The sequence below is a fragment of the Aspergillus saccharolyticus genome, assembly GCF_003184585.1.
Source record: "Aspergillus saccharolyticus JOP 1030-1 unplaced genomic scaffold BP01scaffold_11, whole genome shotgun sequence".
Lineage (NCBI taxonomy): Eukaryota > Fungi > Ascomycota > Eurotiomycetes > Eurotiales > Aspergillaceae > Aspergillus > Aspergillus saccharolyticus.
Window position 1 is genome coordinate 47,740 of NW_020290621.1, and position 27,975 is coordinate 75,714.

Genomic DNA, 27,975 nt, shown 5'->3' on the forward strand with positions numbered 1-27,975 from the left:
ACCCACTAAGACCGCTTCGGACAATTCCGGGAAGCACACGAGTGTTCAACTGGAATACACCTATTTTCCTTCCCACGAAACCTCTGCTTTAACCGACACAACGTCACTCAATATCTTACTCTTTCACAATGCACGCTACCATGAGTCTCCGTAACGCTGCTCGCACTCCTCTCATCCGGTTCCTGGGCAAACGCTCTGTGCCTAGTTTGTCTCCCCACCTCCCTTGTCAGGTCAGGAATTTCAATGAATGTATTGATTGTCTAACGCGCAGCCTAATAGAGTCCATTGACCACACCCCTCGTCCTCACCCTGCCTCTCCTACTGGGGTCCTTCCCGATTCCTTTGCCGCATATCGCTCTAAGGCCCAGCAGCACGGTCCCCTTGGTCGCGCCTCTTTCTCTCAGGGCATAGGTCGTGCCCCCGGCGCTTCCCTGGGACCCATCCAGCCCAAGCAGGGTGAATTTTTCGACCGTGCTGAACTGCCCACCCGTTTCCACCGTCTGCCCTGGACCGAGGCTGAGATCGAGGCCATCGAAACTGGCGGTGCCAGCCTTTTTGCTTAGATGCTGAAAATAGTCCAATGAGGAGATGATGCGACGATAAAGGTCATTTAACATTGACCAGATGCACGACAATTGACGTCCTGTAGCGATCATAAAACGTGAGGTCCGCACCACAGCACCTGCGCACCTACTTCAGGAAGGACGAACAAGGACCCGTGAGGGTTTCCTGTCTTCCATGCTTCACCTCAACTTGCACGTCACTCTATTCAAAACCGGAAGCACCGTCGTATGCTCTTGATGGGTAGTCCTTTTGGCTCGTCCAATCTAATGCTTATCCGGTCCTTCTTCTCTTCTTCCACCCTTCCCTTTTTTCACATTTCTCGATTCCAATATGGCGCTGGTGGTTGCTAGTTTTCATGCTTAGCGGTTCAAGATTCATTTTTCGTTCTTTACGGGGCGTGCTACATGTGGAATAATCTTTTCCTTTCAGGCTAGGGCATGTTGAGATCCTTTCTGATCTATTCAGACTCTGATGATGTATATCTGATTTGTTGCACCGGATCTGATGAAAAGTCTGCTGAATTTGAGGTTGTTCATAGAGATACTTAGTCTCTAATCAGTCTTGGGGACATTTGACCATTTGAGTTTACAAATACCAATCCGAATTTCTGCGGACTTGATCGAAGTTGTAGTTTCTCTCCGCCGTAAACAGGTTCTTTAGATGATGCCAGGATCAGTGAGGAACATTCTACTCCGCACGTGCTGCTAGGGGGCTTAGCGTTGATGGTCTCGGCCACGCAACCGACGTGCTTGACTTCAATCTTCTTTTCCCCCCAACCCCTTCCTCCAAACACTGACAATGGCCTCCAACAGGGGCTTGGATTCGATCACTTTCAACGAAGTGGACGAAGCCGATCATCCTACGGCCACCTACATTTACACTCAATCAACAAGCCACCTCCCACTAGAGGGCGATGGCAAGGGTCATGTACGCAGCGGACGTATAGATCTCCTGGTCGGTAGAGACATCCTGGTCCTTTCTCTTCTAATTCAGGCGCAAGTCAATGATAGCTGAGATCATTCAAGCTAATTCTCATGGTCTTTCCAGCGCGATGCTTCCAGCACAACAAAGTCGTGGTCCTTCAAGGCATTCCTCGACACGCTCGCTGACGTCTTCCTTCCCACCGGGTATCCGCACAGTGTTACTGAAGACTACACTCCGTGAGCCTCATGTCATTCTCAACACTGAGCCAGGCTAATAAGAATTGCAGCTATCAGATCTTTGTATGTTTGTCTTGCCGTGCCCACCGCCGGACATTCATTTGCGAAACAGGCCTCGATGCACCTCTCATGCAGATCGAGAAACTGACCGTGTTCCTCCCAAGGACTCTCTTCAAGCCTTCAGTAGCTCTATCGCGGGCCTCCTGTCATCTAGAGCAGTTTTGCAAGGTTGGTCATACGGGCTTTGCAATCGCCCTGCTGCAGCCACGGAATGAACACTGATAAACGATTTACAGGTGTGGGTGTCGGCAACGCCGATGCATCGCCCACTTCAGCTCTACTCCTTCATATTCTCCAGGACTCATCCGGCCGTCTGGCCACTATCCTTTTTGCACATCGGGTTGGTACCGCGCTCGAGCCAGAGTGCAAGATGTATCGACTTGCTGCAGACGTTTTCAATGATTCAGCTATGGTTCTCGACTGTGTCTCGCCTATGGTACCAGCTGGCGCCCTTCGAGTGATTGTCCTCAGTACAGCAGGAATTCTTCGTGCCCTATGCGGCGTCGCAGGCGGAAGTTCCAAGGCAAGCCTGAGCGCGCACTTTTCTCGGTGGGGTAATCTGGCACAGGTTAATGCTGTAAGTGCTGCCCTCAGCCCCTTCAACTAGTGACACAGCTCTATACACTGAGGCAAGACAGCTAATATCTTTTCTCTTACCATCAGAAAGACTCTTCTCAGGAGACTGTTATCTCTCTCCTTGGCATGCTGGTAGGCTATCCCTCCTCTTCCCTACCTGATCCCTACCTGACCCTGCAAGCTACATGCATGCACGCATGCATAACAGACCTAGCTGACAGATCAAAACTAAACTATCTCTTTAAAAAAAAAATAGGTTGGCTCCCTCGTCATCTCGCGTGTGACAGGTTTCTATTCAACGTGGATCACCCTCTTGATGCTTCTGGCTTTGCATTTGAGTCTAAATTACGCAGCCGTCCGCTCTGTCCAAATGACGAGTCTGAACAGGCAGCGGGCAAACATTGTCTTCTCCACCATCCTTAACTCTGATGAGGGATTCATGCAGCTGTTGAGTCACGGCGCCGGTGCTAGTACAAGCACACACAGCAACCCATCTGCTTCCAAGGCAGCCATCTCACTACCTGACGCAAGCACAGGCTCCTGCCGACTGCAGGTCCTCACGCCATCCCAGGTTTCCAAACAAGAGAGGATCTTCGAAACAGACGGCATTCTCAGATGGTCTTCTCCTGCTCCGGGCAGCACCGCGGTGGGACGCCCCTTTCACCCTGGGGTTGACATTGGCACCTGTCGTATCGGCATCTCCCTCCACCAATTCCTCCTTGGCCCATCGTCCTCTTACCCCTCTTCTTTCTTCTTCTCCTGCCTCGCCCTCAGACCTAGTCATTTCCCGCAGTCCATGAAAACCAGCATCCCTCTTCCCCAACTCTCTACTCTCTTCAAAAGCGAACAGTACATTCTTTATCTTGGTCCCGCAGGGAACAAATGGCACGCACGGATTCTTCTCAAATCTACCTGTACCCCACAGGATCAGCTGAAAGCCTGGGTGCATGCCTTGCTCACTGCAAGAGTTCTTTCCTTCCAACTCTTTGCCCTCGGAGCATCCTCATCTGCGCAAAGAAGCAAACCGCAGATGGAACAGGGCATCGACTCTATTCTCAACTCCATCCACCAAACGCTTACCTTCCTGAATCAGAATGACCGGTACGAGCGGTACATGGGTGCCCTGGAAGATGCAGGATGGGATCTCACCGTCCGCGCGTTGGAGACGAGGCCGGGAAGGAGAGTTGGTTCGTCAACATAGCACAGAATTAACAGCTCTAACTCGATTTGAGGTCCCAGGTGAACCCGATCTCGCTCTCTCTCTCTCTGCCTCCCTCCCCCCCAACAACAACATTTTGGCATGCATATAAACAGATATGGCTTGTCTCAGCAGTGTCACTGTTGAAAATAGAGGAAGATCTGTGATAATGCAGCGCAAAAACCCAGGTCCGAAGGGGTCTCGTCGATATGGTTTACTCGGAACTCTAGGGGTCCGGATGGGAGTCGGGAGGGAGGGCCCGCGGGGAGGGGGTTGGTGGATTTACAGTATTGGCAGAAACCGATCGCTCGACAAGAACTTCCCAAACACCATAATATATCTAATCTTGGACATTCTGGGCATCTGATAGGAATCTACTTAGACCTTACGTCCAGCCCTGAAAAGGTCGAGATCAGCGACCCGGCTTCGCGCATGGAGAAGCAAGCCTACATCTAATTCTGAATTGAAACGAGCTGAGGGGCAGTAGTGATGTGCGTTGGACGGCTTTCAAAGTGTAGATGGCTCCATGTATCAACTTGCCATGTGTACGTAGACCCCTTGAGGTTGTATCCAAACATGTCGACGTGATACCTCGTCCATTGGACAGCTTGTCTAGATTGGATTGGAATCAAGGAGGCTACCTACCGCATTTTTATTAACAAATATGAACTTTCAAGGAGCGAAAATGGAAGAAAACGACTCTGACGAGGCACCAAACCATGGGTATCTATTAAACGACCACCAAGTGCAGCAATGCTAATGCTAAGTGCTAATGCTGATGCTAATGCTAATGCTAATACCGTGCTATGCAGAATATGCAGGAGCCATATGAAAACAAAGAGACGTATGCATCGGGCACAGAGAGACCGGTAACGGTGAGAAGAACCGGCATATGGCCTTGCCGGCATGCCTCACTGTTCCAGGAACCAAGAAGACATAGAGATCACATCACGCCCGAAAGAGTCACGCAGCAACACAAGAACGCCGAGAAAAAGGAAATAACCTCCGAATGTTTCTCCGTTGAGGACCCTGTCTATATGAATTTTGTTGGGACACATGAGAGAATATCAAGAATGCTCGCTTGATCGCTTGCTGATATAAGCGACAAAAAGAGAAAAGAAAACGCCTCCGTGAAAATGCTTGCCCAGCTTGAGAGATAATTGCAATCCAGAAAATGCACAAGCATTACATCATCAACATCGTCACCCATCCATGGTCAAATCGCGAAGAGGGCACTGGATAAATCGAAATACCAGTCATAGACATAATGCAAGCGTGTAAGGGATGACTTCGTAAACGTTCGAGTAGGAAGAGAAAGGGAGAATGTCGCAGCCTTTTCGTATGACTCCCCAAGGCGGCTGATCAAGGGCGAAGTGAAGGTGTCCCGCAAAGGGGACAGCAGCAGAGCTTCACACTCTGCCAGAAACTACCCGGCTTTCGTGGTAGAGCAGGCGCTGTCTTTGGAGCTCGGACGGCCAGTCATTCATCCATGCCAGATACTTTGAAATGATGGCTGCCGGAACCACTGTTCCCAGAGCGCTTCTTGAACCCCAACTTCATTCCCATTTTCTTCCACGGATTGTCGGACCGCCTCGGGCTGTGGCCGAGTTGCATGCAGTGGGGATCACTCGAGGGTGGCGTCGTCGGCGGTGTCATAGGCTCGCCTGCACTGGCGTTCGATTGTACACTTCCCGAATCGTCCGTGAGTGCGCCGCCCGACGCGGACTCTCCGCTAGTACTAGTAATATGACTCGACGTGCGATGGCCCGCCTTGGTCAGAGACGATGTCATTGCACTCAACGAAAAGTTCGACCGAGTGGAGTGGCCGGTCGGGGAGCCGACGGAGACCGGGGAGCCTAATTCTTTAGAGGAACGGGGTGACAAGCGGCGGCCTTTCGAACGAACCCGCTTCACCGTGTGATCGTCGAGACTCGCGTTGGCAACAACCGTGATGTCCTCCTCGTGAGGAAATAATGGCTCGGATAGCGGGAAAACGTGAGCGGCAGCGGCATGGGCGTTCAGGAATGGGATGAAGATTGACTCTTCCATCAAGTCATGAACGAGCTTGACTGCGACGTCCAGGATTTCCGGGGGCGGCGGTGGGATTTGATTCGCATATCGAAGGATGTCTTCGCGGACTTCACTGGAGACATTGATCTCCCGAGGGGCACCCGGGATGATGTAGGCTGTTAACAGTCGCTGCCAAAGCATACGCAAATGTTGACTTTCGGAACAGTCAGTGGCAATCGGGAATTGATTCAATCGGTGACTCAGAGCATTGTAGGTGTCTCGGTACCGCTTCGCCTCCAGGGTGAACTCGAGGGTTTCCAAACAATGATTCTGAGAGAGATAAGCCATAAAGGCACTGAGGGTGTAGGGTGCAGGAGCGGTGTTCGCAAGCACCTCATCTAAGGAGGGACGCATAGGACAGAATGCGTCAGGCGGGACGTTCAAACTCAGCGGACGCGGACGGGGGGAGTCCATGTCCTCGTCCGACTCGCTGTCCGATGAGGAAGTCGTCGGAGAGAGTTCAGGTGTTGTGGTGGGAGTGTGATGCCGAAAGAGGATGGGAGGATGCAAAGTCCTCTTCTTGAGCATCGCGTCCAGGGTGCAACGATACTCGTGGAGTAGAATGAACGAGCGTATCGACAGCCCTGGAATCCTCCCCGCACTGTGAAGCGGCAGTGACAGGGAAGAATGGTTTGGTAAGCTTGGGAGGGGTGATTAGTGTAGAATGCTCGTCAATGGCTCGAGGTCGGGCTTGTTCGAAGATTTCCCAGGGTCTGTTCGTATTTACACACGACACCAGCCACTTGCGGATGGAGAAGCGAGCTCGGTGATGAATGCCAGTACCGGCGGGTGAGAGCGGGAAGCACAGTGAATGGAATGAAAGACAGGCAGTGCCGAGAGGCGGAAGCGTTAAAAGAGAGGGAGCGGGGGGGAAAGATAATCGGTAAGTAAGATCTCAAATAGAGTACTGGTAGTATTCAATGGAGAAGAAGGAATGAGAGATCTATTTGGCAAACAAAGAATCGATTAGTGGTGAGGGGAAGAATCTTTTGCATTGACAGCGGTTGGTTGGTGGTTGTGGTTGTGGAAGAAGGGGAAGGGAGAAGAGGGGGGGGGGGGGAGGGAGGCGGTGGGAGAGGATGATTGAGAAGGAAGTTGTAGTTAGAATTCCAGAAGGATTGAGGAAGGAAGGCAAGGCAGGCAAACAAGCAGTTTTGTCAGACAAGTTGTAAATGCTGCGATAAAAAAGAGTTTGGGGAACAGGAAAATAATAATATGATGCAGATTAAAGCCTGCACATCAACCCGGTCGGTAGGGGCTGATGGAAAATTTGGGAATGAAAAATGGACCACAAGAGGGAAAAAAAAGGAAAGAAAGAGAAGAAAATGAACGAAAGAGGAATTGGAGGTGGAGATGGAAGAAGAGAATGACGCCACAGATAGAGAAGACTGGATGCACTGAAACAAGGCAGAGGGAGATGGATGGCCCGGTGGAGTCACGTCCCCGATTTCGCTGGTCGATGCCAATCCATCACCCAAAGTATCATGATTCTTCCCTCTCTCCCTCTCTTCCCCTCTCTCTCGTTCTCTGTCCTTCCCCTTTCACCCCCACTTCCAAAAGCATTGAATAGCAATCAGAACATGATGATAATCAGGTACATGCCAGCCCCAAGGTGATCATCATCATCATCATCATCATTATCATCCATCAACATTCTTTCTACTTGGCTCCAGCGTTCTTCCGAAACAAACTTATAACAAGACTTTTTTCCTTCTTTCCCTCCAACACCTCGAGTCAGTCATGAACCACTACGCGCCCTTAGGCAAATAATGGCAAACCTCTGCAATGACGGGATTTTGAGATTCACGTCATGCCTCAGATAATTGAAAGCAATTGTCCGGAGAAGGATTAACGACCCCGAACACAGGATCTGGAAGCCTCCAAAATAAAAATAAAATAAAACAAAATAAAAAGCAAAACCAAAAAAAGGTGGGGAATGGATCTTCGTCATGCAAAAGTCAATGGATCGGAATGAATGGTGGAACAGGCCGTGGGACCACCCATGACAACCAGCAATTTCAGAGTGATCACTCTGCCGGTGCCAAAGAAGACGGATGCTTCGTCTCGGAGATGGAGGGCCCAGCGCCTGTTTCGGCATCCGTTCTCTGGGAGTTCTCGCCCTTGATAATGACTCGAGTCTCGGTCCGTCCCCGCCGCCCTTCCCAGTTTCAATTTCAAAAGTGATGATGATGATGATGATGATGACTCCACCGATTAATGCCCGTCCATAAATCACCTTCATGCTCACCGATGATGAATGCTGAAGGTAATCATTGTAGATATCAAAGACGGCGGGAGGGGTAGACAGGAGAAAGGCATGTATGTGGGGGGGTTGAAACAATGCGCGCACGTAATAAGAACAAGCATTCAAAAGAAGGGCGACCCAGGACAGAAAGAAGCTGGAAGTAACCCATGATATTCTAGAAAATTGCCAGAACCAGAAAAGAGAAGAAGAGAAAAGACCGACATGCACTCACCATGTGAAAAGCAAGGGGTATGTATGGTAAGAGCACCACAACGCGCGTTCTGAGGTCAAATTGACCAACGGTGCAGATGCAACGAGGAGGAAAATCGCTCAGCCCTGGCCGACTGGATTTTGATAGATCGCGGAGCTGGTCGATTGTCTCGGTTTCCTACTCCGTACAGCGTGTACACTGTAGAGGGATCAATAGTGTTTCCAAGAGAAGGGCGGGGTTTGGGACAGGTTCTATCGCATGATGCCAATCGGCGGGAACTAAAGTGAAAAATCAGATGTGATATCAAACCCTTAGCATCGCTCATCAGATAGACTAGGGCAACGAGCGGCTTTTTGTATGGGCGGCAGCAAAGAAGCTCATCCACTAATTCTTGACCGGATTTGCCAAATTCTGAGAACAGAGATATCCTCTCTCTAGATGGCTCGCGATCAGACGCACAGGGGTGAGGATTCATCCCGGTCATGTTGTGTGTTCCTTGTCCTCCAGCTAAACACATGGCTTTACTTACTTACTCCAGAAGCATTCCGCGATTATTCCATTGCATCGGAGACCTACCGTAGGGTAAGTACCGGACCGTACATACATCCACTATACTATAGTTAGTATGAGTCTTGTCTGTCTTTCTCCGGCTGGTCGACCCCCCTCCCAATCGCCTAAGAGTCCAGAATGACTCCTCGTTAGGCGCACGACGGCCTGACGGTAGTCGTGCAGACTGGGTCTGTCCCCGCATGGATTGGGTAAAATGGCGCAAGATCTGCAGACTGCCAAGCATACTGTGCAGCCACAGGTAAGGGATGGGGATAAGAAGAGGTAGTGAGGAGATCAAGAGGAGAGACTGGGTGTGGGGAAGGGGGGAGGAGGATGAAAGCGCAAGAACAAGGAAACTAACTCCCTCACTCAATTGTACCAACTACCAGGTGATCACAGATTTTACCTGAAAGAGAATCGTCACCTAGGAGCCTGGATAAGCAGTTCGATGTTCGTTGACATTGACCCTTCCCCCCCCACCACCAGGAACGCCTGGACTAACTACTACTTACTCATCAAAGGTGCACTAAACTGTATTAGAAGAGCAGCTGGGTGGATCTACTACCCGAGCGAGACAAAGAGGTGCGAGGCAGCCAGTGAGTAGTTACTGTAGTGTGGTCCCGGTCCCTCATGTAACTTAGTTACCTCTTAGTTTAGTTACTAACTAATTAACTTACGGAGTAGTACTGTTTAGCTCTCCCCAGGCCAGTGTTGCCTTCCCTACTGCAAGGGCCTGCAGGCTTGCAGGATCGTGTCTGTGTCAGTCAGACTGTGTGAACACTAAATAGTTGTCCATTTGGTAATCAATCAAGGTGCCCAAAGTGGATATGTGACCCGGCCGATGGGTCGCTACGTAGCATCTCGTGACAGGGTAACATAGGTGAGATGGGTTTCCACTGTTCCAGAACACAGGCAGAAGACGTAAAAGAAATTTCGAGGAATGCTGCTGGAGCTGGGCCTTAGGGGAGCGGGTTATTTAGCAGCCCAGTGCAGTGTGATGTGGGCGCTTCTCGGTCCGTCCGTACATAACAAGCCAATCAATGGTTGAGTGGCAATACCTGAGTCCACAGGGTCCTTTTGGTAGGCCGTGGTTAATCTGAGGATTTGAGGCACATCCTCTCCCCCCACCTTGCAATGTCTTTGGCGCGTCTGGCGACAACGTGTTGCCTGTTTAAGCTTGGCGGCTATAGATAGATTAGAGTACTCTACGTAGGAGTATGTTGTAAGTTGATTCTCTCTGTTTGCACTTTACAATCGGAGCCAGAGGACGTTCGGTTGTGCGACTTGAATCAACGGGCAATTCGGTCAGAAAAATACGTCAGGACGACAGAGAAGCCATACAGAACATTCTATCGGGTGACAGCGCGCAGGCGAAGACTCGGAAGTGTAGCACAAGATCTGCAGCTGGCTTCCAGAGGACAATTGATTTCACGTCATCTGGCCGATCAGTTAATTGATTTTGGGGGAAAAAAAAAAAAAAAAAAAAAAAAAAAAAAAAAAAAAAAGTCGGAGTGGCCACCATAGCAAAGCACAGTTAGAGAGTCTGAGACAGGAGGAAAATCTTTCCTTGCATTCTAGAACAGACATGGAAGCCTTTTCTCGACGGGCCATATTTTGCCACTCAGCAACACCGGTTGCAGCCTAAGCATACTCCGTTAGGTATTTAGAGGGATGTTAAAAGAAGCACACACATACACACACAGGAGTACTCCGTGAGCACTTGTTATCTTCCCAAGGGATTCCGAAATTCTCCGTTGTTGATATGAACTATTTTTTCCCCAGAAGGTGGCAAAGTGCTTATCAGTAGGAGGAATACGGAGGTAGGAGTAGTGAGCTTACTCCAGGAGACCACCGCTCAACCGCAAACGGAACTGTCCATATCAGAGTTCAGCGCATACCCCCACTAAGTTACTATAATGTAAGTTACTTACGATATTTCTCAATCAGTCATACTGCGAGTATGTAGTGTCAATGTAAGAGGAATTCGTAGTGGTCAGCCCACCCCAGCCACACACATTCATGAACGACTTGTGTCGGCTTTATCCGCCCACCAAATGCCTCAAAACGGTGCTTGGCGGCCAAGGGTGAGGCTGCTGGCAGTTGTCCAGAACCTTAAGGCACACCGATTGCCAGGTGAATCTCCTCCTCCTCCTCCTCCTCCTCCTCCACACTTGCCCTCCTGGACTAATCTCGACCTATTTGCCTTTGTCAAACTCGCTCTATATCCAGTCCCAGCCCCTAAGGAGCATTATTCTGAGTACGTAGCAGAAGGCGAATAGAGAAGAAAAAGACGAAAGAGAAAAGACCCGCCCACGACCACGTGTATGTCTCTAGAGAACTCAATGGCAAACCGCTTCCTACTGTGGGCGGAGAACTACTACACGATTCGCGAGTAAAAAGACCACGTTGTTAGGGGCCAGCTGTCAGCTCCAACTCGAAACTATCGCCATGATGGACCCACATGCACGTTGTCGGGTGGTTAGTAGTTAGCCCTTCTTCGTTGTGCTTTCAAGACCCGATCTAAACCTCCATCCGGGGCCGAAATATATCCAGAGCACCATCGTCTCAACGTAACACAGTTCTTCGATCGATTGCTGGACATGGAAGACGGAGAAACTACAGACTACCATCATCACCAAGTGGTTTCATCGTTATATATCCATCCATTCGCCGGCACTTGTCTCGACTCTCATGACGTGAAATCAGCACGATCCACATGTTCTCCGCCGGCAATGAGTACACCCGCCCTCACCTCCTACCGAACTAAAGGATGATCATGACATAGAAGGGATCAGTTTGTACTGCGTAATTGGCGAGTAGCCCAGCAGGATCATCAGACACTTCACGTCCCGAGGGGGGGGGGGGTTTGGGGTGGCCTGATGCCTGCCTGTCATACTCGTCCACTGGTCTGAATTCGGATGTGTTTCATCATGGATGAGGTGGTGGGGAGGCCATATCCATCCATCCATCCATCCCTACCGAAGTATAGGAAACTATATTAATTACATGCCACAAGGGTCCAATGATCAGCTGTCTCATTCCCAGCTGTGAAAGGAAACCCATCCACCACCAGCACCCCCGAATGATCCATCACCACGCTACTTCAAACCCCAGGACCCCTGGCTGAATTGCACCCTGCCTCGGACCTTTACCCAAAAGAAGCGACTAGGAGCAGCTAGCAGCTAGCAAACATTGTTGCCGGACTGCCTACGGGGTCATCCCAGCTGGGATATATAGATGTAGACTATCTAGAATGCGCTTGGCTCAGAAACTACCCAGTGCAGGTAGGTCGAGTGCGAAAACACGGGGAGAATAGTAGAGGCTGCGAGATGGAGCCCAACAAATACTCCAACTGGATGATGCTGACAGTTCCCGAGCACCGTTCTTTGTTTACTGCGATTGCGTGTAAATCCAACTTAGATTCCTGTCAGTACAATAGGCTGGGGCCTCGAGGTAGCCAACCAATCTGACGGATCGACTGATGTGAACCGAGATGTATACCCGATCGTAAAAGGTAGAGATGAAGAGAGAAAGGGAGAAAACTAGATAAGTATAGGTAGATAGATACTCAGTGCCAGCAGTAACAATGACGCCCGTTTCCAGGGTTGGAAAATGCAATGCAAGACAAATACGCTCTGACACGATTGAAGAGGAATCGACTCGGCTGGATTTTAGACTGAAGGACGGCATAGCAACAATGACTGAAGAAATAAGCACAGGTGAAGAAGACGGAGACAGAATCGAGGTACAAAATAGCAAACAAGAAGAAAGATAAGACAAAAGCACGAAGCGGCACACAAACCCACAGCTTTAGTTGAAATGAAGTTCAAGTTTGAAGACTGATCCTCGCACGTCCCTGCACATCGACCAACAACAACCAGAGAGGAAAGAAAAGAGAAACCAACAGCCACAGGCTGCCAAAGTTGATCGCAAAAGCTCCTTTGACCAGTGATGGGAGGGGGACTTCTTCCATTCGTCCTGCACAACATATCCCTCGACAAAGAGGGTGCGCGCCGAGTCGAACACATGGGCAAATGCTAAAAGGCGATGTATCAAGCAGGATACTCCTCATCTCAACGATTGACGAGGACATATGCACACACATGACTTCCCTGCGGAATGAATCTCACTCTCCACCTGCTGCATTGATTCTGTAGCGCCCCTTCCCTATCATTAAAGATTACCACAAATGACTGGCGCCAGGTGAGCTCACGCGATGGCAGAGACGCGGGCGTGATTTGTCATGTAAGAGGTGAATGTGCGCCTGCATGTGGTCGGGTGAGAATGGGAGCGGGAGATAGACAACAGTGCAATCTTGTGCTCTGATACAAGACAAGACAGAACTCTAGTATTAAAATGGTTCGTGACCGAAGATGCGAGACGAAAGACACAAGAAAGATAGAAAATCACTAATATAGTTCGCCGTTCCGAGCCGTAGCACCATGAAAGAGTGTTGAAAATAATGATGGGTAGGAGGACGAGGGCGTACAGAGGTCGTTCTATCGGATGGGGGAGAGGATAGCTCTTCCCTCGTTAAGGCGAGAAGACAGAGAACCTTGGCACATGAGAAGAAGCGTGAAGGGTGTAAACGGCGTGTTCAACCACACCATGAGAACCCACGGATTGCAGACATAAGAAAAGAAACACATATAGCCTTCTCTCCAGACCCAGTGTCGTTTTTCCCCTGCCAGCAGCAGCAGCGTCGGCATAGCCGAGCATGTACGATGAAATGGAATGGGAAGGAGGCGCATGGGCTATAACACATGATGTCGCATGCTGCCTGTCAAGCCTGCCGGGGACGTGGAAGACGGTGAAAAACGAAAGAAAGTCGAGATGCCAATATGACCAGGATATTTCGTAGAAGTACAAAATAGCTCGGGTTCCGCTTTTTCACTCAACCTGAAAAGGAGACCGGGAATAAGCCAAGGAACCGCGTTGAACGGAGAGACGAATGTCGTCACCTACCGCAGCAAAGCGCCTTCATCATTTTCTGCACAAAAGTAGGCTGCGGCTCACTATTCGCCGGACCACCGGGGCCTTGCTGACTGGTCTTCGCCGGATTTGCGGGACTGCCCATGTGCCCGGATATGTTGGCATTCGAGTTCTGAAACTGTGCTTGAGTCGAAGCCGCTGGTGTGGCATCAAGACCACCGCTCTGACGCTTCGGGGCCATTCCTCCGGACACGCTTGGCCGATCACGGGTCTTCCCAGCCCCAGGTTTAGCGGGAGAGGGAGGGGGAGGCTGCGCCGCATTTAGACGATCAGCAGTCACACCCGGTCGGCTACCCCGGAGCTGTTGGGCGTGGATTTCCCGCGCAGAGGAGTTGGGAATGGCATTGTTGTGAAGATGTTGTTGGGATGAATATGACTTGTACTCCCAACCTCTTCCATTGTTGAGTTTCATCCAGTCATACTCTCCATCCTCGACATCGCCGGTGTTCTTAAGAGCTTGTGTCATTAGATCACGGAGGTAGTCGTAGTCGGGGGTGTCTTCGAAGCCAAGATTGCGGACATAGGTCAGGTATTTTGTGAACTCTTCTGTTAAATCAGATTAATATTGATCGGAGGAATGAAGCTCGTGACAAGAGTCCTACCCGGAAAGCCATCACACAAATCCTTGATCGCAGTAGTCTGCTTCTTCTCACCAATCTTCTCATACTTCTGCTTGTTGGTAGCAGCTTTGAGACCCTGCCAGGGAAGTCCGCCTCTGAGGAAGTACAGGAAAACATGACCAAGCGCCTCTAGATCGTCACGGCGCGATTGTTCCCGTCCCAGATGGGTGTTGATACTCATGTAGCGGGCTGTACCAGACAGCGATTTCCGCTCACGGTAAGGGATGTGCTGCTTTGTCTTGGGATCTCTGTATTGCTTGGCCATTCCGAAATCAACCACGTGAATTACATTAGCGGCCTTGGTATTAGGGCGACCGATGAGGAAGTTGTCAGGTTTGATATCGCGGTAGATCAAATTCTTCTCGTGAATGGTTTGAACTCGAGACAGCTGTCGAAGATATTAGTTATGGATCAGACCGTCGAAAGGAATAACCTGGATCTCACCATCTGTTTGGCGACCATGACGACTGTCTTGATAGAGAACCGCCGGTTGCAGTGATCGAACAAATCCTCCAAGCTGGGGCCAAGCAAGTCAATGACTAGGATGTTGTGAAGACCCTCTTGACCAAAGTAGTAGACATTGGGGATGCCAGCTGTGTCGGATTAGGTACGATTCTGAGCGATCAGAGATAGGAAGCACTTACGACACCCGACGAGGATCTTATAAGTCCGGTATTCATCACGGAGCTGCGGGGCGTCACTCTTGCGAGGCTCCTGTTGACCATTAGTATCGTGGATAACAAGACCACGCCATCCCGTGCGCAATGTCACGTACAAATTTTATCGCCACCTGTTGGTTGTTCAATAGATTTGTGCCCTCGAAGATCACACCAAATGAACCTTCGCCGATCTTCTTGCCTACACGATAGTGAACGCCGACGACATTGGATGATGATGAAGCCATTGCTGCGAGAGTCGAATGAAGAAGACGAGAAACCGCAGACAGGACAGAGACCAGAGGGGGTGATCAGGGGACTTGGAGAACGACTTCACACGTGAGGTTAGCCAGGCCATTACATCTAAATGTCAATGCAGGAGACAATGGACTCAGAGGCAGTGATACCAAATAAGTGCTTGTCAGGGGGTGGTAGGGGGAGAGGGGAGGCGAAAGCGATGGTTCCCCCGGGGGGAGGGGGGGATGTCTCACAGCAAGTCCGATGTTTACCAAGCTCGACCCTGCATATGAAAATGGGACCCAGCAAGCAGCGGTGATGATTACGGAGAGAGATACCGACTGCGGGAGTTGACAAGACGACGGGCAGGGACAGCTGCTCGAACGATTGCGAGGACGAAGAATCGGAGGGGTGGCCAAATGGGATGCAGAAGTACCCTCGGAGGGGAGGGCGAAGAGGGAGGCGGCGAAGCGGCGTAGCGGCGGTCGAAAGAAGTTGGTTTGGTAGTGACGGGAGGGAAGAACCAGGGATTCCGGGGGGGTTGTGGTGAAATCGACAGGACAGATTCGGGCTGCAGGCTGTCTGACAGTTTCCAAGATGCTTCAGTACGCGAAAAGGGAGGAATAGATCCAGTAATCGAGATATCCGAATGAAAAGAGAGGTTTCAAAGCCCAATTCCCCTATAGTTCCTCAAGCGCGTGGCAGTCGCAGCAGGGCCTGAATGGGGAATGGGAGCTGGGGATGGGGAGATGGCAGTTGGAGGGCCGAAGCCGAAGGGAAGGAAAGGAACTGGGGATATGGTGATTCAAGAGGGAGGAATTGAGGACGGAGGTGAAGCAGTGAACACACCAAAGATTGGTATGAACCAAATTACTGCTACGGCCTGCCTACAAGGAAAGAAGAAGAAAAAAGGGAGGAGGAGAGGAGGAGGAAGAGGAAGAGGAAGAGGAGAGAAAACAGAGAGGAAAGAGGAGAAAATCGAGGCGGAGTGAGAGAGACTGAGAGAGACAGAGAGGATAGCTGTTGCTGCTGCTGTTGTTGCTGCTGCTGTTGCTAGTTACAACTGCTCTTGCTAGTCAGTACTGCTGGTGTACTCCGTACTGTAAGTACAGTATAGAGCCAGAGCCAGAGCCAGTAGTTACAATGCCAGTGCTCCCTCAGGCACTCAAATCAATCACTGAATTTGGCTAGGTACAGTACACTCAGCGGAGTCCTCTGGTCGGGTCCTGGTCTGGGTCTTTTTTGGCTCCTTTTTCCTACGGCCCAGTACGGGCCTCTCTCTCTCTCTCTCTCTTTCTGTGATCTTCCTCATCACCATTTCTTCTGCTCTTTTCTTATAAGAGTTTATCTTCTCATGAGTTGATATGATTTGATTCAAGGCGGCCTGATTGGGGCAGGTCTGTACTCAGAATAGACTGACCGAATTCATCATACTAAGTACAGTAACAAGTACAATCACAATATCAAGCTTGGGCAGTCAGTCAGTCCTTTTCCCACCCTCTATCTGCCCGGTTTTCTTTTCTTTTCTCCCCCTGGTCGGTATGGTAACACCTGGTATGGAATACCAACTACTAGGAGTGGGAACTAGCCGGGTGGTGATGGGCGGTGATGACCGGAAAGGCCCCCAAGCGATAGGGGAAGAAGGGCGGTAATCGGTCGGTTTCGGGGGTAGGTATTGTATACCTACCTAGTTACCCACTAGTAGTACCTAGGTGGCACCTCTTTAAGTCCTCCCTTCCACCTACCAACCTCTACTCCGTACTCCCTCTTTCGTCCTCTCTTTAGGACTGGTGAAAGTGATTGATTACTTTGAGACAGTGGGAATAAGCCATGCATGCATAGGTGCATGCTTTGAAAAACAAAAAAAAAAAAAAAAAAAAAAAAAAAAAACCACATCCCGTCGGTAAGGTACCAGAGTCAAATGTGGATTAAGTCCAATTATTCTAGAATTTCCCGTCTGGATTTGTTCTTGTTCTTGAATCAAATAATTCCTTGTATTCAGTTGATCAGCAACGACAACGACAACACCCATCATCGTCATCATCTACAACCGCTATAACAAGATTCAGAAATTGGAACGGGGCACACGGCAGACTTCCAGTCTCGCGCGTCTCCTGTTCTTCGCTCCTGCGCCCCTCCGGCCCCTCCCATCAAAAACTAACTAAATTGACCACCTAGTCTACTCCGTACTCTTCAGAACTAAGTGCTTCTTGGGTAAGTTCAAAGGCTCTATTAAATTCAGAAATGAGTCTCAATCACCCACACCCTCCAGTGGACTTCGGAAGCTTCGCTCCGGGCACCAGGGACGGAGTCACTAGCGGCGCCTCTAGGTAAATTAGCTCTATAAATGGAGATTTGGCTCGGCGCGATAATAACCCCGTTTGACGCGCCGTCCTCTTTCTTCTTCCTCCGGAGAGAGAGGTTCTGGCCAGTAGCCACTACAGAATAAAACGTAGCCAGAACCAATTCTTCAGCAACCATCGTCGACGCATGATGCTACTAGGAATGTGAGGTGAGAGGACCTGGCAAGGAAACAATGTACACAACAGCGCAGTCTTCCCCAAGTCGCATTAAACCTTACTCACATACAGTTTACGCATAGTTACTACGGTGACTGAATTCTACTTTCTTGCGGGCTTGACGGCCGTAATTTCCATCCGACAGGACAGGTACGGCTGTGGAATGAAGATGGATACGTACCCGTATCAACAGCTGGATGAAGATTTGGGTTAGTGCCAGTTGAGAGTGGGTTTCTCCTGTACCTAGGTTAGTGTCAGGTACCCCTCGATCGGTTATCCGATCAGGAAAGTCTCGGAAGAATCCATCGTGATGGTGATTATTATGTGAAACTAATATTGCAATAGAGAATAAGATTACCCCTGCTATTGATGGGGATATCTCAGTACTGGGCATTCACTCCAGGCAGCCTAAACGTTGCAGAGAGTAGCCGGCAAGAAGAGAAAAGACTAAGAAGGTGAAGAGTACTTCGTACTAGTACCTAATTACGAAGTAAGTAGGTACCTATGTACACGCCCGCGGCAGTGGTTCAAGTTACTATCATGGATCACGTACTTCTGTGTCGTTTTTAGGCTCAAGACTCCATTCGTCCTTTTTTGCCCCATGGGTACAGAGTTCCTCGTCATCCAATGATGACCCGTGAATGTTTTAGCTGTCAACCAGCGCTGAGTCGCTGACAGATTATATACTGATCGCTAAATAGGTGCAGTAGGGAACCAACTAACTTAACTGAGTTAACTGAATTTAAGTTACCTTGGCTGCTCTGTACAGTTCTGTATTCGCCAAGCATGTATGCATGTACACACTACGGAGTACAGAACACAGTAGAGACAATCCCTGAGGCTGTGATCTAGGTAGTCATCCATGATCCATCTAGGGAGAAGACCCCCAGAAAAAAAATGGCTTGATGCTCACAGCATGGAGTGCTGGCACGGCGCCCCTGATCAGTCGTGGCTGCGCCCTGGGGGCCACCATGCTTTAGGGGCCTCAAGCTACGACAGTCTTGGTTAGTCAAGAGGGGAAACTGCTGGAAGTCAGTGCAGTGGAGTTGTAAGACGAAAACGGAGTCTCTTGGTTGTGTCCAGTGTTTGTTCGGTACGCTACTGGTACCGTATGAAAATACACACTGGTCTACGAAGTACGGAGTAGTCCTTCCCGTGTTTAGAGCTATCTGAGACTACCGTCATACTATGTAGTGAGCATCTTCGAGGCTCAATAATGGCTCCTCTTTAAGTGGGATCCGGCCATGATATATCAAAACCATTCTCACTTCCTCATCCTATGAGGCTACCAAGTACTTACTCCGGAGTAGTATCAACTTACAGAGCCAGGTGAGCAGTACTTGGTATCATCCGTCCTCACCCCACCCAAAACGACTACCCACCACACTAAGTTCGTGTGGGATACGAACTTGTCCACCAGTTCCCGAGGTTGAGATCTGGAGACCACGGTCGTTGCGACGGAAAATCCGTCCAGCCTAGGAGCAGGTGCAGCTGAAAAAGTGACCCTTATGTTGTCTGCTGCATTCTGTATCGCTGGCACATCTCAGTTGATATTGGCGCGATGCATCTGACACGTCCAGGATCCACAAGTCATTGGATGACACTGACAGACCCCATTGTCTGAAACGTCTCTTATGCAGTCTTGAAACGGCTTGGCCAATGTCAAATGCCATGTGACGTGGGCAAGACTCGCTCTCGAGAATCGAGACTCGCGTCCAGTAAGATATTCTATGCTAGATAAGCGAAGGCGTGAAGCGCGGAAGGCAATCGACCAAGCCCTCGCCGCGTTGACCTGACTGTGATGACGATGTATTCATACAGAATTTGACAGGCGAGCTCTTATAACATATCATCGGCCGGTAGATCCTCGGCCTCGCTACCGAGCTCTTCCGCCACCAGGTCTCGACCATCTACCTCGTCTTCCTCTATATCATCTTCCTCCTCATCGTCATTCTGGCCATCGTCGTCGTCTTCATCTTCGCTGCTGCTGCCGCTTCCATCGCTGCTGCTGCTGCTGCCAGGGTCATAATCTTCCTCGTCCTCCTCTTCTTGATCTTCAAATTCACGTTGTGCCTTTTGCAATTCAGTCTCTTCTTCCTCAGCAGCCCCTTCGTTACCAGCGGCCGCGTCCTCCACGGTCTTGGTACCGTTAATATTGTAGCGCTTTGCACGACGAGCTTCTGCAAGACTGGCATCTTGTAGACCGTGCTTCTTTATATAGGCGTCGATCGCGGAGAAGTTGGCCTGGTCAATCATGGAGAACTCGAACTCCTGTGTTTCGTCACTGGCAGTTGGACGGGCCAGAATGTTGAGATTGAATGTTCGCTGCAGGACTGATGTATAAGAAATCGAGTCAATGTTCTCAAAAGCAAAGAAGATCAAAGGCTTTTTAAAACCAAACAAAATCCCAGTGGAGAGAAGGAACAGATACCCTAGGACGAAAGCCGTTAGTCAAAGCCAATGGAAGCTATACAGCTGGTTTGGGGTGATCCTAACCATCTTTACTCCCGCGATGGGCCTTCACATGAAAGGCCTTCTCGCCCTTTCGATGGGCCTCCGGTATCGCACTGACGAATTGCCGCTCATCGGGGCGGATCACCTTCTGCGCCAGGTTCTCGTTCAAAAACTGCTGAACCACCTTCTCCGCGGTCTCGCCCTCGGCTGTCCCCAGTTGCTGGCCAGCTCCTGAGAATGCTGCTTTGGGTGGCGCATCGGCCACCGTCCACACAATACATTCAGGAGCAGCGACACCTTCGGGCGGGACATTTATACCGTCGCTATAACGCGGGATAACGCAGAAATTGAACTGTCGTTGATTCTTTTCAGGAACCGGAAGACACAAAACGTGCTCTAGTAAGCACCCAATCAACATTAGCTGCAGGCTTCACACTCTTTGCAGGTAACTGTATCAGAAGGCAACGCACGGATCTTGTCTAATTGAACTCCAAACTCCACCTCTTTCGTCGCCTGGTTTCTCGCACGGAGGAAACCACCACCAGCGGTAATTTCCAACGTCAGCTTCTTCCGCTGCGGCACAGCAAAGGAAACATCCTGCATGTAGAATAGTAGCGGTGCGTCGGCTTTCAATTCTCCTGGAGATTGCTGTGCAGCGCCAGCTGTGTGATTTCCATTACCATTCAGGATTTTCCGCTTCTTTGCAGCTGGGCCATCGCCACTATCGGCCTCGATGGGCAAGACTCGAGCGTTGGTGGCAGTCCTGGCCAGCAGGCTGGAGGTATATCTGGCGATGTCCTCGAAAAGCGGCGCAGACTGTGGGGTTTGTCCTATTCAAGAAGAAGAAAGAGAAATTAGGATCAACGAGCCATGAATCGGTGTCCTCGGCGAAAACAACTGAACCCTTTGCGAGCGACATTGTGGGGGCGGAGGCGGAGGGCACGGAAGGGAATGAATGGCCCTTTTGTGACCAAAAGTCTTCACGTACTTATGGCATCATAGACGCGTTTCTTGAGTGTAGGTTCGGCGGCGAAGGCGTTGTCAATTATAGGGTTACTTGGCATGGGTGCTGAGAAAGAGGAATTGATTGTGGCAAATGCCATGATGAGGAGGGAGAGGTGGAGGAAGATCGATCAATTGATAGGTGGGTAATTATGTAAAGGACTAGATGTGAATAGCTCAATGAGGGTAGATATATAAATCCGATAAATGGAAAAGAGAATGTTGCATGAGCCGTACGAGGAGGGTATTTAGGTAAAAATGAGCAAGTCGAGGATTGTGCGGTAGAGAGGTTGAGGGAAGTAATGTGAGTGAAGTAGATGGAAGAAAGAGAAAGGATCGCACTCCTGCCTCTGTCTACTCATAATTTGCCTGGCGGCTTGGTAAACCGGGAGCACGCGCGCCAAAAGGGCAATGGGGAAACTAGCCCCTCCTCCGACGATAAATCAGATTGCTTCATAATTATGGATCTTTGCTTGCCAATTTCAAGATTGCTGCATTGGTTGTCTCCGAGAAATAGTAGGTCATTACCACCGAAACTGCTATTAACATCCCGTCCACGAGACTTCAATACAAGTCAAATTCTATGCTACAAGCGGTACTATTGTATACACACCCCATTGTGAATAATAGAGAAAAGTCGCAGAAAGGGGAGGAAAAAAACGGATCACCATAAACAGCCACCATGCTCTCGTCAATGACCAACAATCGATTATTTCGAACAGGCGATTAGGCCTTCTTCGCGGCCTTCGAGTTTTTGCTCATAAAATTTTCAATGAATCCACGCGTCTCGGAGCTCAGTTTGTAGTTCCCATCAGCATCCAGGCGCTTCTGCCGATTCCGCTCAGCGCTCTGTAAAATCCGCTGCCGTACTTCAGCCCCAGGAGTCCATAGAGACTGCTTCTCGAGGTATTCGCGCTTGTAGTCTTCCATCTTCTTTTTCTCGACCCACTCAGGATCGTGCCTGGTTCGGTATTTCGAGTATGGGTTTCGAAGCTCGTTGATGACTGAGGCGGGGAATGGCGCGTACTGAAGCGACGGCAACCAAGTAGGCGTCTCGACTTCCATGCGGAGGGTATCCCAGTCTTCATCTTTCGGCGCTGGAGGCTCAGCCTTTGGCCAGGGAATCTCAATGTTTTCACCAGCGATATATCTAGTGTGTTTAGGGGTCTCGACTCCATATCCGCGTTCGAGAATGGGCCCTCCACCGTAGACATGCTCCACCAAGACATCTCGCGTTTGGCCGGTAGTCGGGTCATCGAGGGCGACAACGAGGCAAACATCGTCCAACGAGATGGGAATGTTGACAGTCTGGAAGGGCGATTTTTCTCCATACTGTTCGGTCAACCACTCCGGGAAATAGATATCGGCCTGTTTGAGGTTTGGCAGCGGTCAGTCGAGTGCACTATACTTGCCGAGAGGAGCAGGAGAAACTGTACCATATTCAAGTCCTTAACTATGACCGTCTCATTGTTAGGGTCTACCTTGATGACCTCGTTGATCTTGCCCTTGTCCCTGCCCTTCATCATACACACCCGATCACCCGGCGCGATGTTGATGTATTTTCTCCGCAGATGCTTGGGAATGGTCGGAGGGTTCAATGCCTGCGGAGTCAGGGCTCCAAATTTACTTCCTGAAAGAGCAGCATCACGCTGAGGGGCCAACGGTCCACGCATCCAGTCTTCACGGCGACGGAGTCTCTCCTCGCGGAGATTGTCGAGCTCCAGGCGCTTGTAGGCGAACCGCTGGCGGAGCGTGTCTTTGTATTCTTCGCGTTCTGTGATCTTGGCCGCACGAATAGCCTTGCGCGTGGCCTGGTTTCGGGCCTGCGCCGTTCTCTGAATGACTTTCTGCATGGTGATCTGTCGTGGTGCCAGCAATGGCCGTCTTGTCCCACTGAATTGCGGCCTCGTTCAATCTCGGGGATGGGAAAATTGCGGCCCTGTCCCAGTCACGTGGATTCATCCCTCCAACCAATCAGATCTCATTTCTCCCCGCATTCACTCGATCGTTCTGTATACCTATTGTATACGGAGTAGAGCTATGTACAACCTTACAAAGTTATTACCGAGTGACTGTATTCGTCGCCCATTACAGGGCTGCAGGTACTGTCTGAATAGTGTCCACGAGCAATGGAGTTTATTGCACTATAAGTACGATAGTTATGCCAAGCATGGAGCTGACTGAATCAACCGCAAAATGGGAAATTTAGATGTCCGTAGTTGAGTCTAAGGACCCATAGCAATGATGTGAAATTCGATATTGACTCGCTGCTATATATGTCCAGTTATTAGTCAAATCGGGATTGTAATGCAGTAGTAAGACCTGTTCGATACACTGCATAAGCGACTATTTGAGGGCTTGTCTTAGCCGAGCAAGAGGTCATGTCGCCGAAGCCAGCATCGAAGAAAATGGGGTCATTTCCTAGTGATTCATCTAGGGGCCAAGTGAGACACTATATAGAAATAGCGTCCCTGTCAGCCGTTCAAGGCGAAGATGCACCGATTTGCGAGGTTCCTTAGATAAAGAGAGCCTCCATTTGCCGCTTGGCAGGTGATAAGTGCAAGCTCGCGTGATTCATTATGGCTCGCTCAGCCGCCAGGCTTGTCTTCCAGACCGCGTCGATAGTGGCCACCGGAGGAAGGGGGTTGGCAACGCATTGAATCTCCACAACTTGCGAGGGATTTGCTGATCATAGGATGTCGTCAGAATGAAATGCCGGCCGTCATGGACGGCGGCAACCTAGCCTCTTCTCTTCCCAGCTGCAGTTGTGATCGATGTATGGTATTCGCAAAGGACCCCCCAACCAACGTCAAGCCTGGGCAGCTTCACCAACTAATATTAGTCGGTAAGTGTGGGCGACCCAATCAGCGGGACAATCGTCTCAGAACTGGGACAGAATTAGTGCGGCAGCCCTGCGATTCTGATTGGAGATGAAGCACTCTATGATGATCTGAAAGAACAAATACGATCGATGGATGTGCATAACTTTGCTGCACTTGGAACGGCAAGGCTGCTGGCAGGTTATCTATGGCGGAGAGTATAGCAAGGCTAGACTCGGAAACGTGTCTCAGCCATTTTGCGCTACAGAAGTACTAGTACAGTGGTAAGTTGTCTGGGTGGGTATTTTTACCTCGTAATCGCAAAGGATGACATGCGGCTGGCTTGTAACTTGAAAGGGTGATAATGCGAAGGGAGTCGACCGCCATGGTTATGGGAAAGGGGCCCTGCATCGTAGTATAATTCGAAAAGCAGAATGGGCCACACTTGATAGGGAGGTCTACTGATCTTGACTGATGACGTAACCAGGATAGAGAGTACGTACTCCGGAGTACTGGTACTTAATCGCAGCATGATCAGGGGCATCGACGATCACATACCCTTAGTAGTTGCACCGCCACGTATCATTCGTCTTGGGAATCGGTACGGAGTAGATGCGGGCGCAAAGCACATCTATAAGAGAAATCATCTTTCACTGTCACTGTGTGGTTCTAGTACACCTTTGAAATTCCTTCAAGTGAGAAAACTGTAGTTGTTCACATTGGGTGATTCACAAGTTTCCAGTAGTCGCTACTGAAGGCTGTCATGTTTCTTTTAAAAAACTATAGCGGTCATTTTGTTGCTGCGACGCAGTCCAACTGCAAGGGTGTACTGGAGGCTACGAAGACTAGACTGCATAACCCGTAGTCGCGCGCGATCGTTGATGCCATCTTTCCTGTGTGTAGTCAGTCATCCTCGCGTAGGGTAATTTTTGCACCGCAGAGCCAACGGCCGTAGTGAATTGAATTGCAGGGAGTCGTATGTTGTGTCATACATGACTTGAAGGGAGTTACCTTTTCTTTTTGAATTACCGTAGGCGAACAGCACAGCTACTGTACAGTACTTTGTATAGTTTATAGTTGAAGTGATTCGCAAGTCACGAATCTCAGCACAGTGCCTTATTGGCAGCGAAGATCATCTGGATAAGGCAACCAAGCCAGGACCCGGCCGCCCGTAGACACAAGCACAGAGCAAAGACTTCCCGATCTCCTGTTATTATTCCCCATCAGTGTGCCACAAGCCTCTGTGAAGAAGTCCAGAATAGTGCCTTCAAATTTCGTGCGTACAAAACTATCAGCTGTGGGTTTCGGCCGAGCCGCTGCTGATAAGTTCTTCTATCTGGGCTCCTCCTATTCCTGACTTTCGAGCATCCATGTACGATGCCTTCCAAACAGGCGATGAAGAGCTAAGGTGACGACATGCAATTCAAAGCCGACGCGGAACGGGGAATGAATTCCTTAGATTTGAACCAAAAAAGAAACCTGGGACCAGCTCCATGGAAGCCTGGAAAATTCTGATTGGCCTGGCCTGTCCTTTAATGATATGTTACATAGTTGTACTGCCAGCCGAGTTACTGGGGTACCTGTAGTTAACTTGGTGAAAAAATGAGTATACTTCAGTACCGTACCATACCATACTCAGAGCGGTCAGTGGTATTTTGCTCCTGTCTTCAGCCACGGTGGCTTTAATTGGAATGAAGGCAGCAGATTAGGCAGCTAAGTAAGCAAAAATGACCGGACAGGTCAAGTAGGTACCTACTAGTAGTCAAACAGGGTTAGCAGCCGCAAGAAAATGCGACAAGATAAAGGAGGTTCGGGTCATACCTCGGGGAAGAAAGGAGTTCAAGGCAATTCGACCACAGCCTACACAATGACTAGTAGCATAAAGTTGTCATTGGCAAGCCGATGAGGTTGAAAAAGACGAAAAAGAAAAAACTCAAGGTTCAGCTGACAAAGCGGAGAAAGCAAAGGAGCTAATAATAATAATAATAATAATAATGGCAAGTCAGGACAATAATAGAATAACTGAAGAAGGATGATGGTCAATAATAATGAGGGAAAGACAACGACAGAACAGTGAAGGAAACAGTCAGTTGTCACAGCCACATTCATGACATCTTAACGAGGAGGGTGGGGGAAAGGAAGAACCTTGAAAATGATTTGTTTTAGGGTATTTTAGTAAAAGGATAATTAGAGAGGCTGACAGTTATGAAAGTTACTGGTCTACCGGTAACTACTCCTTCATAACCAGCACAGGCAGCACAGTAAGCTAAGGAGGAGGAGGAGGAGCAGTACCGGTAGTAGGTAGTTATTAGTAGGAGGAAATAGTTCAGTAGTAGTAGTTAGTAGTAGTTAGCAGAAGCAGCAGTAGCAGTAACAGCCGCAACAGCAACAGCAACAGCAGTAACAGCAGCAGTAATAGTGGTAGCATTCATTACTTACACTCACCACCACCATTCATTCTCTCTCTCTTCCTCTCTATCAACCCCATCCATTCTTCTTCCGCTTCCCTCCTACTCTCTCTCTCTCTCTTTCTTTCTTCCTTTCCATCATCCCTCTCACTGCATAATCTCCTCCCTTTTCTTGGGAGATTCTTCTACTGCTGTCCCCTGCCCTTCTAAACTCATCTTTTGGGTTTCTTCTTTCAAAATCTAGACTCTTTCATTCTCTCTCCGGCCCTTCCTCACCCCCCACCCCCTACTCTCCCTCCCATATTTTAATCCGCGCCCGTTGCGCCTACTCCCGTGCACCGTACGTGATAACCCTTTTCCTCGGGCGCCTGACTGGTCCCTTTCTCACTCACTTGCTCACCCATTCTCTCTCTCTCTCTCTCTCTCCCTTCGACCTCCATCTCGCTCCACTGCAACACTCTTCCCCCTCACCTTCCTTCCTTCTGCCAGATTCAATTTCCATCTACAAACCTACCACTCTTTTTCTTTCCTGCTCTCCACTACACATCCTTTCCCGCTCCTTGTCGCATATTGCTCATCTTTGTGCTGATTCCCATCTCACCATCAAGATGGCTGAGATTCGTCGCAAGCTTGTTATCGTCGGAGATGGTGCCTGTGGTAAGACCTGTCTGTTGATGTAAGTTCTCCATCCTTGAAAACACCTTTCGTTGTAAGAGCCAAATGGCGAGTACTGACTGCATCCTCACCCCCCCTTTAGTGTCTTCTCCAAGGGCACTTTCCCTGAGGTTAGCCTCCGTCTCCTATCCTTTCGTGGATCTCCACGCTGCTATCCCCCGGTTCCATTCAAGCTCGACGATGAACGGTCGTGGAGCTGTTCATCGAACCTCTTGATCCAGTTGGACTAATTAAGGATAATGCCTTAGGTCTATGTCCCTACTGTCTTCGAGAACTACGTCGCCGATGTTGAGGTCGATGGCAAGCATGTTGAGCTCGCCCTTTGGGATACTGCTGGTCAGGAAGATTACGATCGTCTTCGCCCTCTCTCATACCCCGACTCCCACGTTATCTTGATTTGCTTCGCTGTCGACTCCCCCGATTCCTTGGATAACGTCCAGGAGAAGGTGAGCTATGTCTCCATCCTCAACCTGGAGGATGAATCCTACGCATTTCATCGCCGTTCTCCCAAGTCATCATGCTAATGACCCTTTAGTGGATCTCCGAGGTTCTGCACTTCTGTCAAGGTCTCCCTATCATTCTTGTTGGCTGCAAGATGGATCTCCGCCATGACCCCAAGACTATTGAAGAACTCCACAAGACCTCTCAGAAGCCGGTTACCCCTGAGCAGGTGAGTCCATCGAGTGCAATAACAAGTTGAATTTGAAGCAGTTTCTGACGTTTCTGAAGGGTGAGGAGGTCCGGAAGAAGATCGGTGCCTACAAGTACCTCGAGTGCTCTGCCCGTACCAACGAGGGCGTTCGTGAGGTTTTCGAGGCGGCCACCCGGGCTGCGCTCCTGACCAAGGCCCACAAGAGCAAGAAGAAGTGCACCATCCTGTAAACTAGTCGTTTCCTTCGCAAAAGGTCTGTTTCGTGCGGAGATTATATGAACGGATAAGCGTCTCGAATATTTGGTTTC

The 27,975-nt window shown here is 49.8% G+C and overlaps 7 protein-coding genes across 7 annotated transcripts; 3 read left to right on the forward strand and 4 right to left on the reverse strand.

The window, feature by feature from the left end:
* Nucleotides 1–64: 64 nt before the first annotated feature.
* On the forward strand, nucleotides 65–834 carry BP01DRAFT_355729 (alpha-ketoglutarate dehydrogenase subunit KGD4). Its single transcript, XM_025574769.1, has one exon. It carries the CDS (start codon nucleotides 129–131, stop codon nucleotides 561–563), a length of 435 nt encoding a protein of 144 aa, XP_025432078.1. The 5' UTR covers nucleotides 65–128; the 3' UTR covers nucleotides 564–834.
* Nucleotides 835–1,335: 501 nt separating this feature from the next.
* BP01DRAFT_22192 (RUS1 family protein) lies at nucleotides 1,336–3,825 on the forward strand. Its single transcript, XM_025571148.1, has 7 exons — nucleotides 1,336–1,518; nucleotides 1,612–1,724; nucleotides 1,775–1,787; nucleotides 1,889–1,952; nucleotides 2,021–2,361; nucleotides 2,448–2,492; nucleotides 2,617–3,825. Exons 1-7 carry the CDS (start codon nucleotides 1,363–1,365, stop codon nucleotides 3,559–3,561), a joined length of 1,677 nt encoding a protein of 558 aa, XP_025432079.1. The 5' UTR covers nucleotides 1,336–1,362; the 3' UTR covers nucleotides 3,562–3,825.
* A 1,015-nt stretch (nucleotides 3,826–4,840) lies between these two features.
* On the reverse strand, nucleotides 4,841–6,523 carry BP01DRAFT_22178 (regulator of G-protein signaling domain-containing protein). The gene has a single exon (XM_025571147.1). It carries the CDS (start codon nucleotides 6,154–6,156, stop codon nucleotides 5,038–5,040), a length of 1,119 nt encoding a protein of 372 aa, XP_025432080.1. The 5' UTR covers nucleotides 6,157–6,523; the 3' UTR covers nucleotides 4,841–5,037.
* Nucleotides 6,524–13,487: 6,964 nt separating this feature from the next.
* BP01DRAFT_22323 (casein kinase I) lies at nucleotides 13,488–15,362 on the reverse strand. Its single transcript, XM_025571159.1, has 5 exons — nucleotides 15,021–15,362; nucleotides 14,890–14,959; nucleotides 14,690–14,838; nucleotides 14,228–14,633; nucleotides 13,488–14,168 (listed from the first exon to the last, which is right to left on the reverse strand). Exons 1-5 carry the CDS (start codon nucleotides 15,147–15,149, stop codon nucleotides 13,591–13,593), a joined length of 1,332 nt encoding a protein of 443 aa, XP_025432081.1. The 5' UTR covers nucleotides 15,150–15,362; the 3' UTR covers nucleotides 13,488–13,590.
* Nucleotides 15,363–19,496: 4,134 nt separating this feature from the next.
* rtt106 (putative negative regulator of DNA transposition (Rtt106)) lies at nucleotides 19,497–21,214 on the reverse strand (the record flags this gene model as incomplete). The annotated part of the gene is made up of 4 exons (XM_025571775.1): nucleotides 19,497–20,089; nucleotides 20,154–20,507; nucleotides 20,582–20,941; nucleotides 21,100–21,214. 4 exons carry the CDS (start codon nucleotides 21,212–21,214, stop codon nucleotides 19,497–19,499), a joined length of 1,422 nt encoding a protein of 473 aa, XP_025432082.1.
* A 405-nt stretch (nucleotides 21,215–21,619) lies between these two features.
* Nucleotides 21,620–23,000, reverse strand: BP01DRAFT_355738 (mitochondrial 54S ribosomal protein uL24m). The gene is made up of 2 exons (XM_025574770.1): nucleotides 22,550–23,000; nucleotides 21,620–22,481 (listed from the first exon to the last, which is right to left on the reverse strand). The coding sequence occupies exons 1-2, from the start codon at nucleotides 22,964–22,966 to the stop codon at nucleotides 21,840–21,842; spliced, it is 1,059 nt and encodes a 352-aa protein (XP_025432083.1). The 5' UTR covers nucleotides 22,967–23,000; the 3' UTR covers nucleotides 21,620–21,839.
* A 3,948-nt stretch (nucleotides 23,001–26,948) lies between these two features.
* On the forward strand, nucleotides 26,949–27,897 carry rho1 (Rho family GTPase RHO1; the record flags this gene model as incomplete). Its single annotated transcript, XM_025571778.1, has 5 exons — nucleotides 26,949–27,016; nucleotides 27,098–27,125; nucleotides 27,264–27,461; nucleotides 27,551–27,685; nucleotides 27,745–27,897. The coding sequence occupies 5 exons, from the start codon at nucleotides 26,949–26,951 to the stop codon at nucleotides 27,895–27,897; spliced, it is 582 nt and encodes a 193-aa protein (XP_025432084.1).
* Between the last annotated feature and the right edge of the window lie 78 nt (nucleotides 27,898–27,975).

What these genes read in the sequence shown, in the direction of transcription:
- BP01DRAFT_355738 (XM_025574770.1), bottom strand. Translation starts at nt 22,966, where the DNA reads ATGCAGAAAGTCATTCAGAGAACGGCGCAGGCCCGAAACCAGGCCACG. An exon ending in TAGTTAAGGACTTGAATATG is followed by an intron (nt 22,482 to 22,549) that starts GTACAGTTTCTC and finishes AACCTCAAACAG; the next exon opens with GCCGATATCTATTTCCCGGA.
- BP01DRAFT_355729 (XM_025574769.1), top strand. Translation starts at nt 129, where the DNA reads ATGCACGCTACCATGAGTCTCCGTAACGCTGCTCGCACTCCTCTCATC.
- BP01DRAFT_22192 (XM_025571148.1), top strand. Translation starts at nt 1,363, where the DNA reads ATGGCCTCCAACAGGGGCTTGGATTCGATCACTTTCAACGAAGTGGAC. An exon ending in GCGGACGTATAGATCTCCTG is followed by an intron (nt 1,519 to 1,611) that starts GTCGGTAGAGAC and finishes TGGTCTTTCCAG; the next exon opens with CGCGATGCTTCCAGCACAAC. An exon ending in ATCTAGAGCAGTTTTGCAAG is followed by an intron (nt 1,953 to 2,020) that starts GTTGGTCATACG and finishes AACGATTTACAG; the next exon opens with GTGTGGGTGTCGGCAACGCC.
- BP01DRAFT_22178 (XM_025571147.1), bottom strand. Translation starts at nt 6,156, where the DNA reads ATGCTCAAGAAGAGGACTTTGCATCCTCCCATCCTCTTTCGGCATCAC.
- BP01DRAFT_22323 (XM_025571159.1), bottom strand. Translation starts at nt 15,149, where the DNA reads ATGGCTTCATCATCATCCAATGTCGTCGGCGTTCACTATCGTGTAGGC. An exon ending in AACAGGTGGCGATAAAATTT is followed by an intron (nt 14,960 to 15,020) that starts GTACGTGACATT and finishes AATGGTCAACAG; the next exon opens with GAGCCTCGCAAGAGTGACGC. An exon ending in TCATGGTCGCCAAACAGATG is followed by an intron (nt 14,634 to 14,689) that starts GTGAGATCCAGG and finishes TATCTTCGACAG; the next exon opens with CTGTCTCGAGTTCAAACCAT.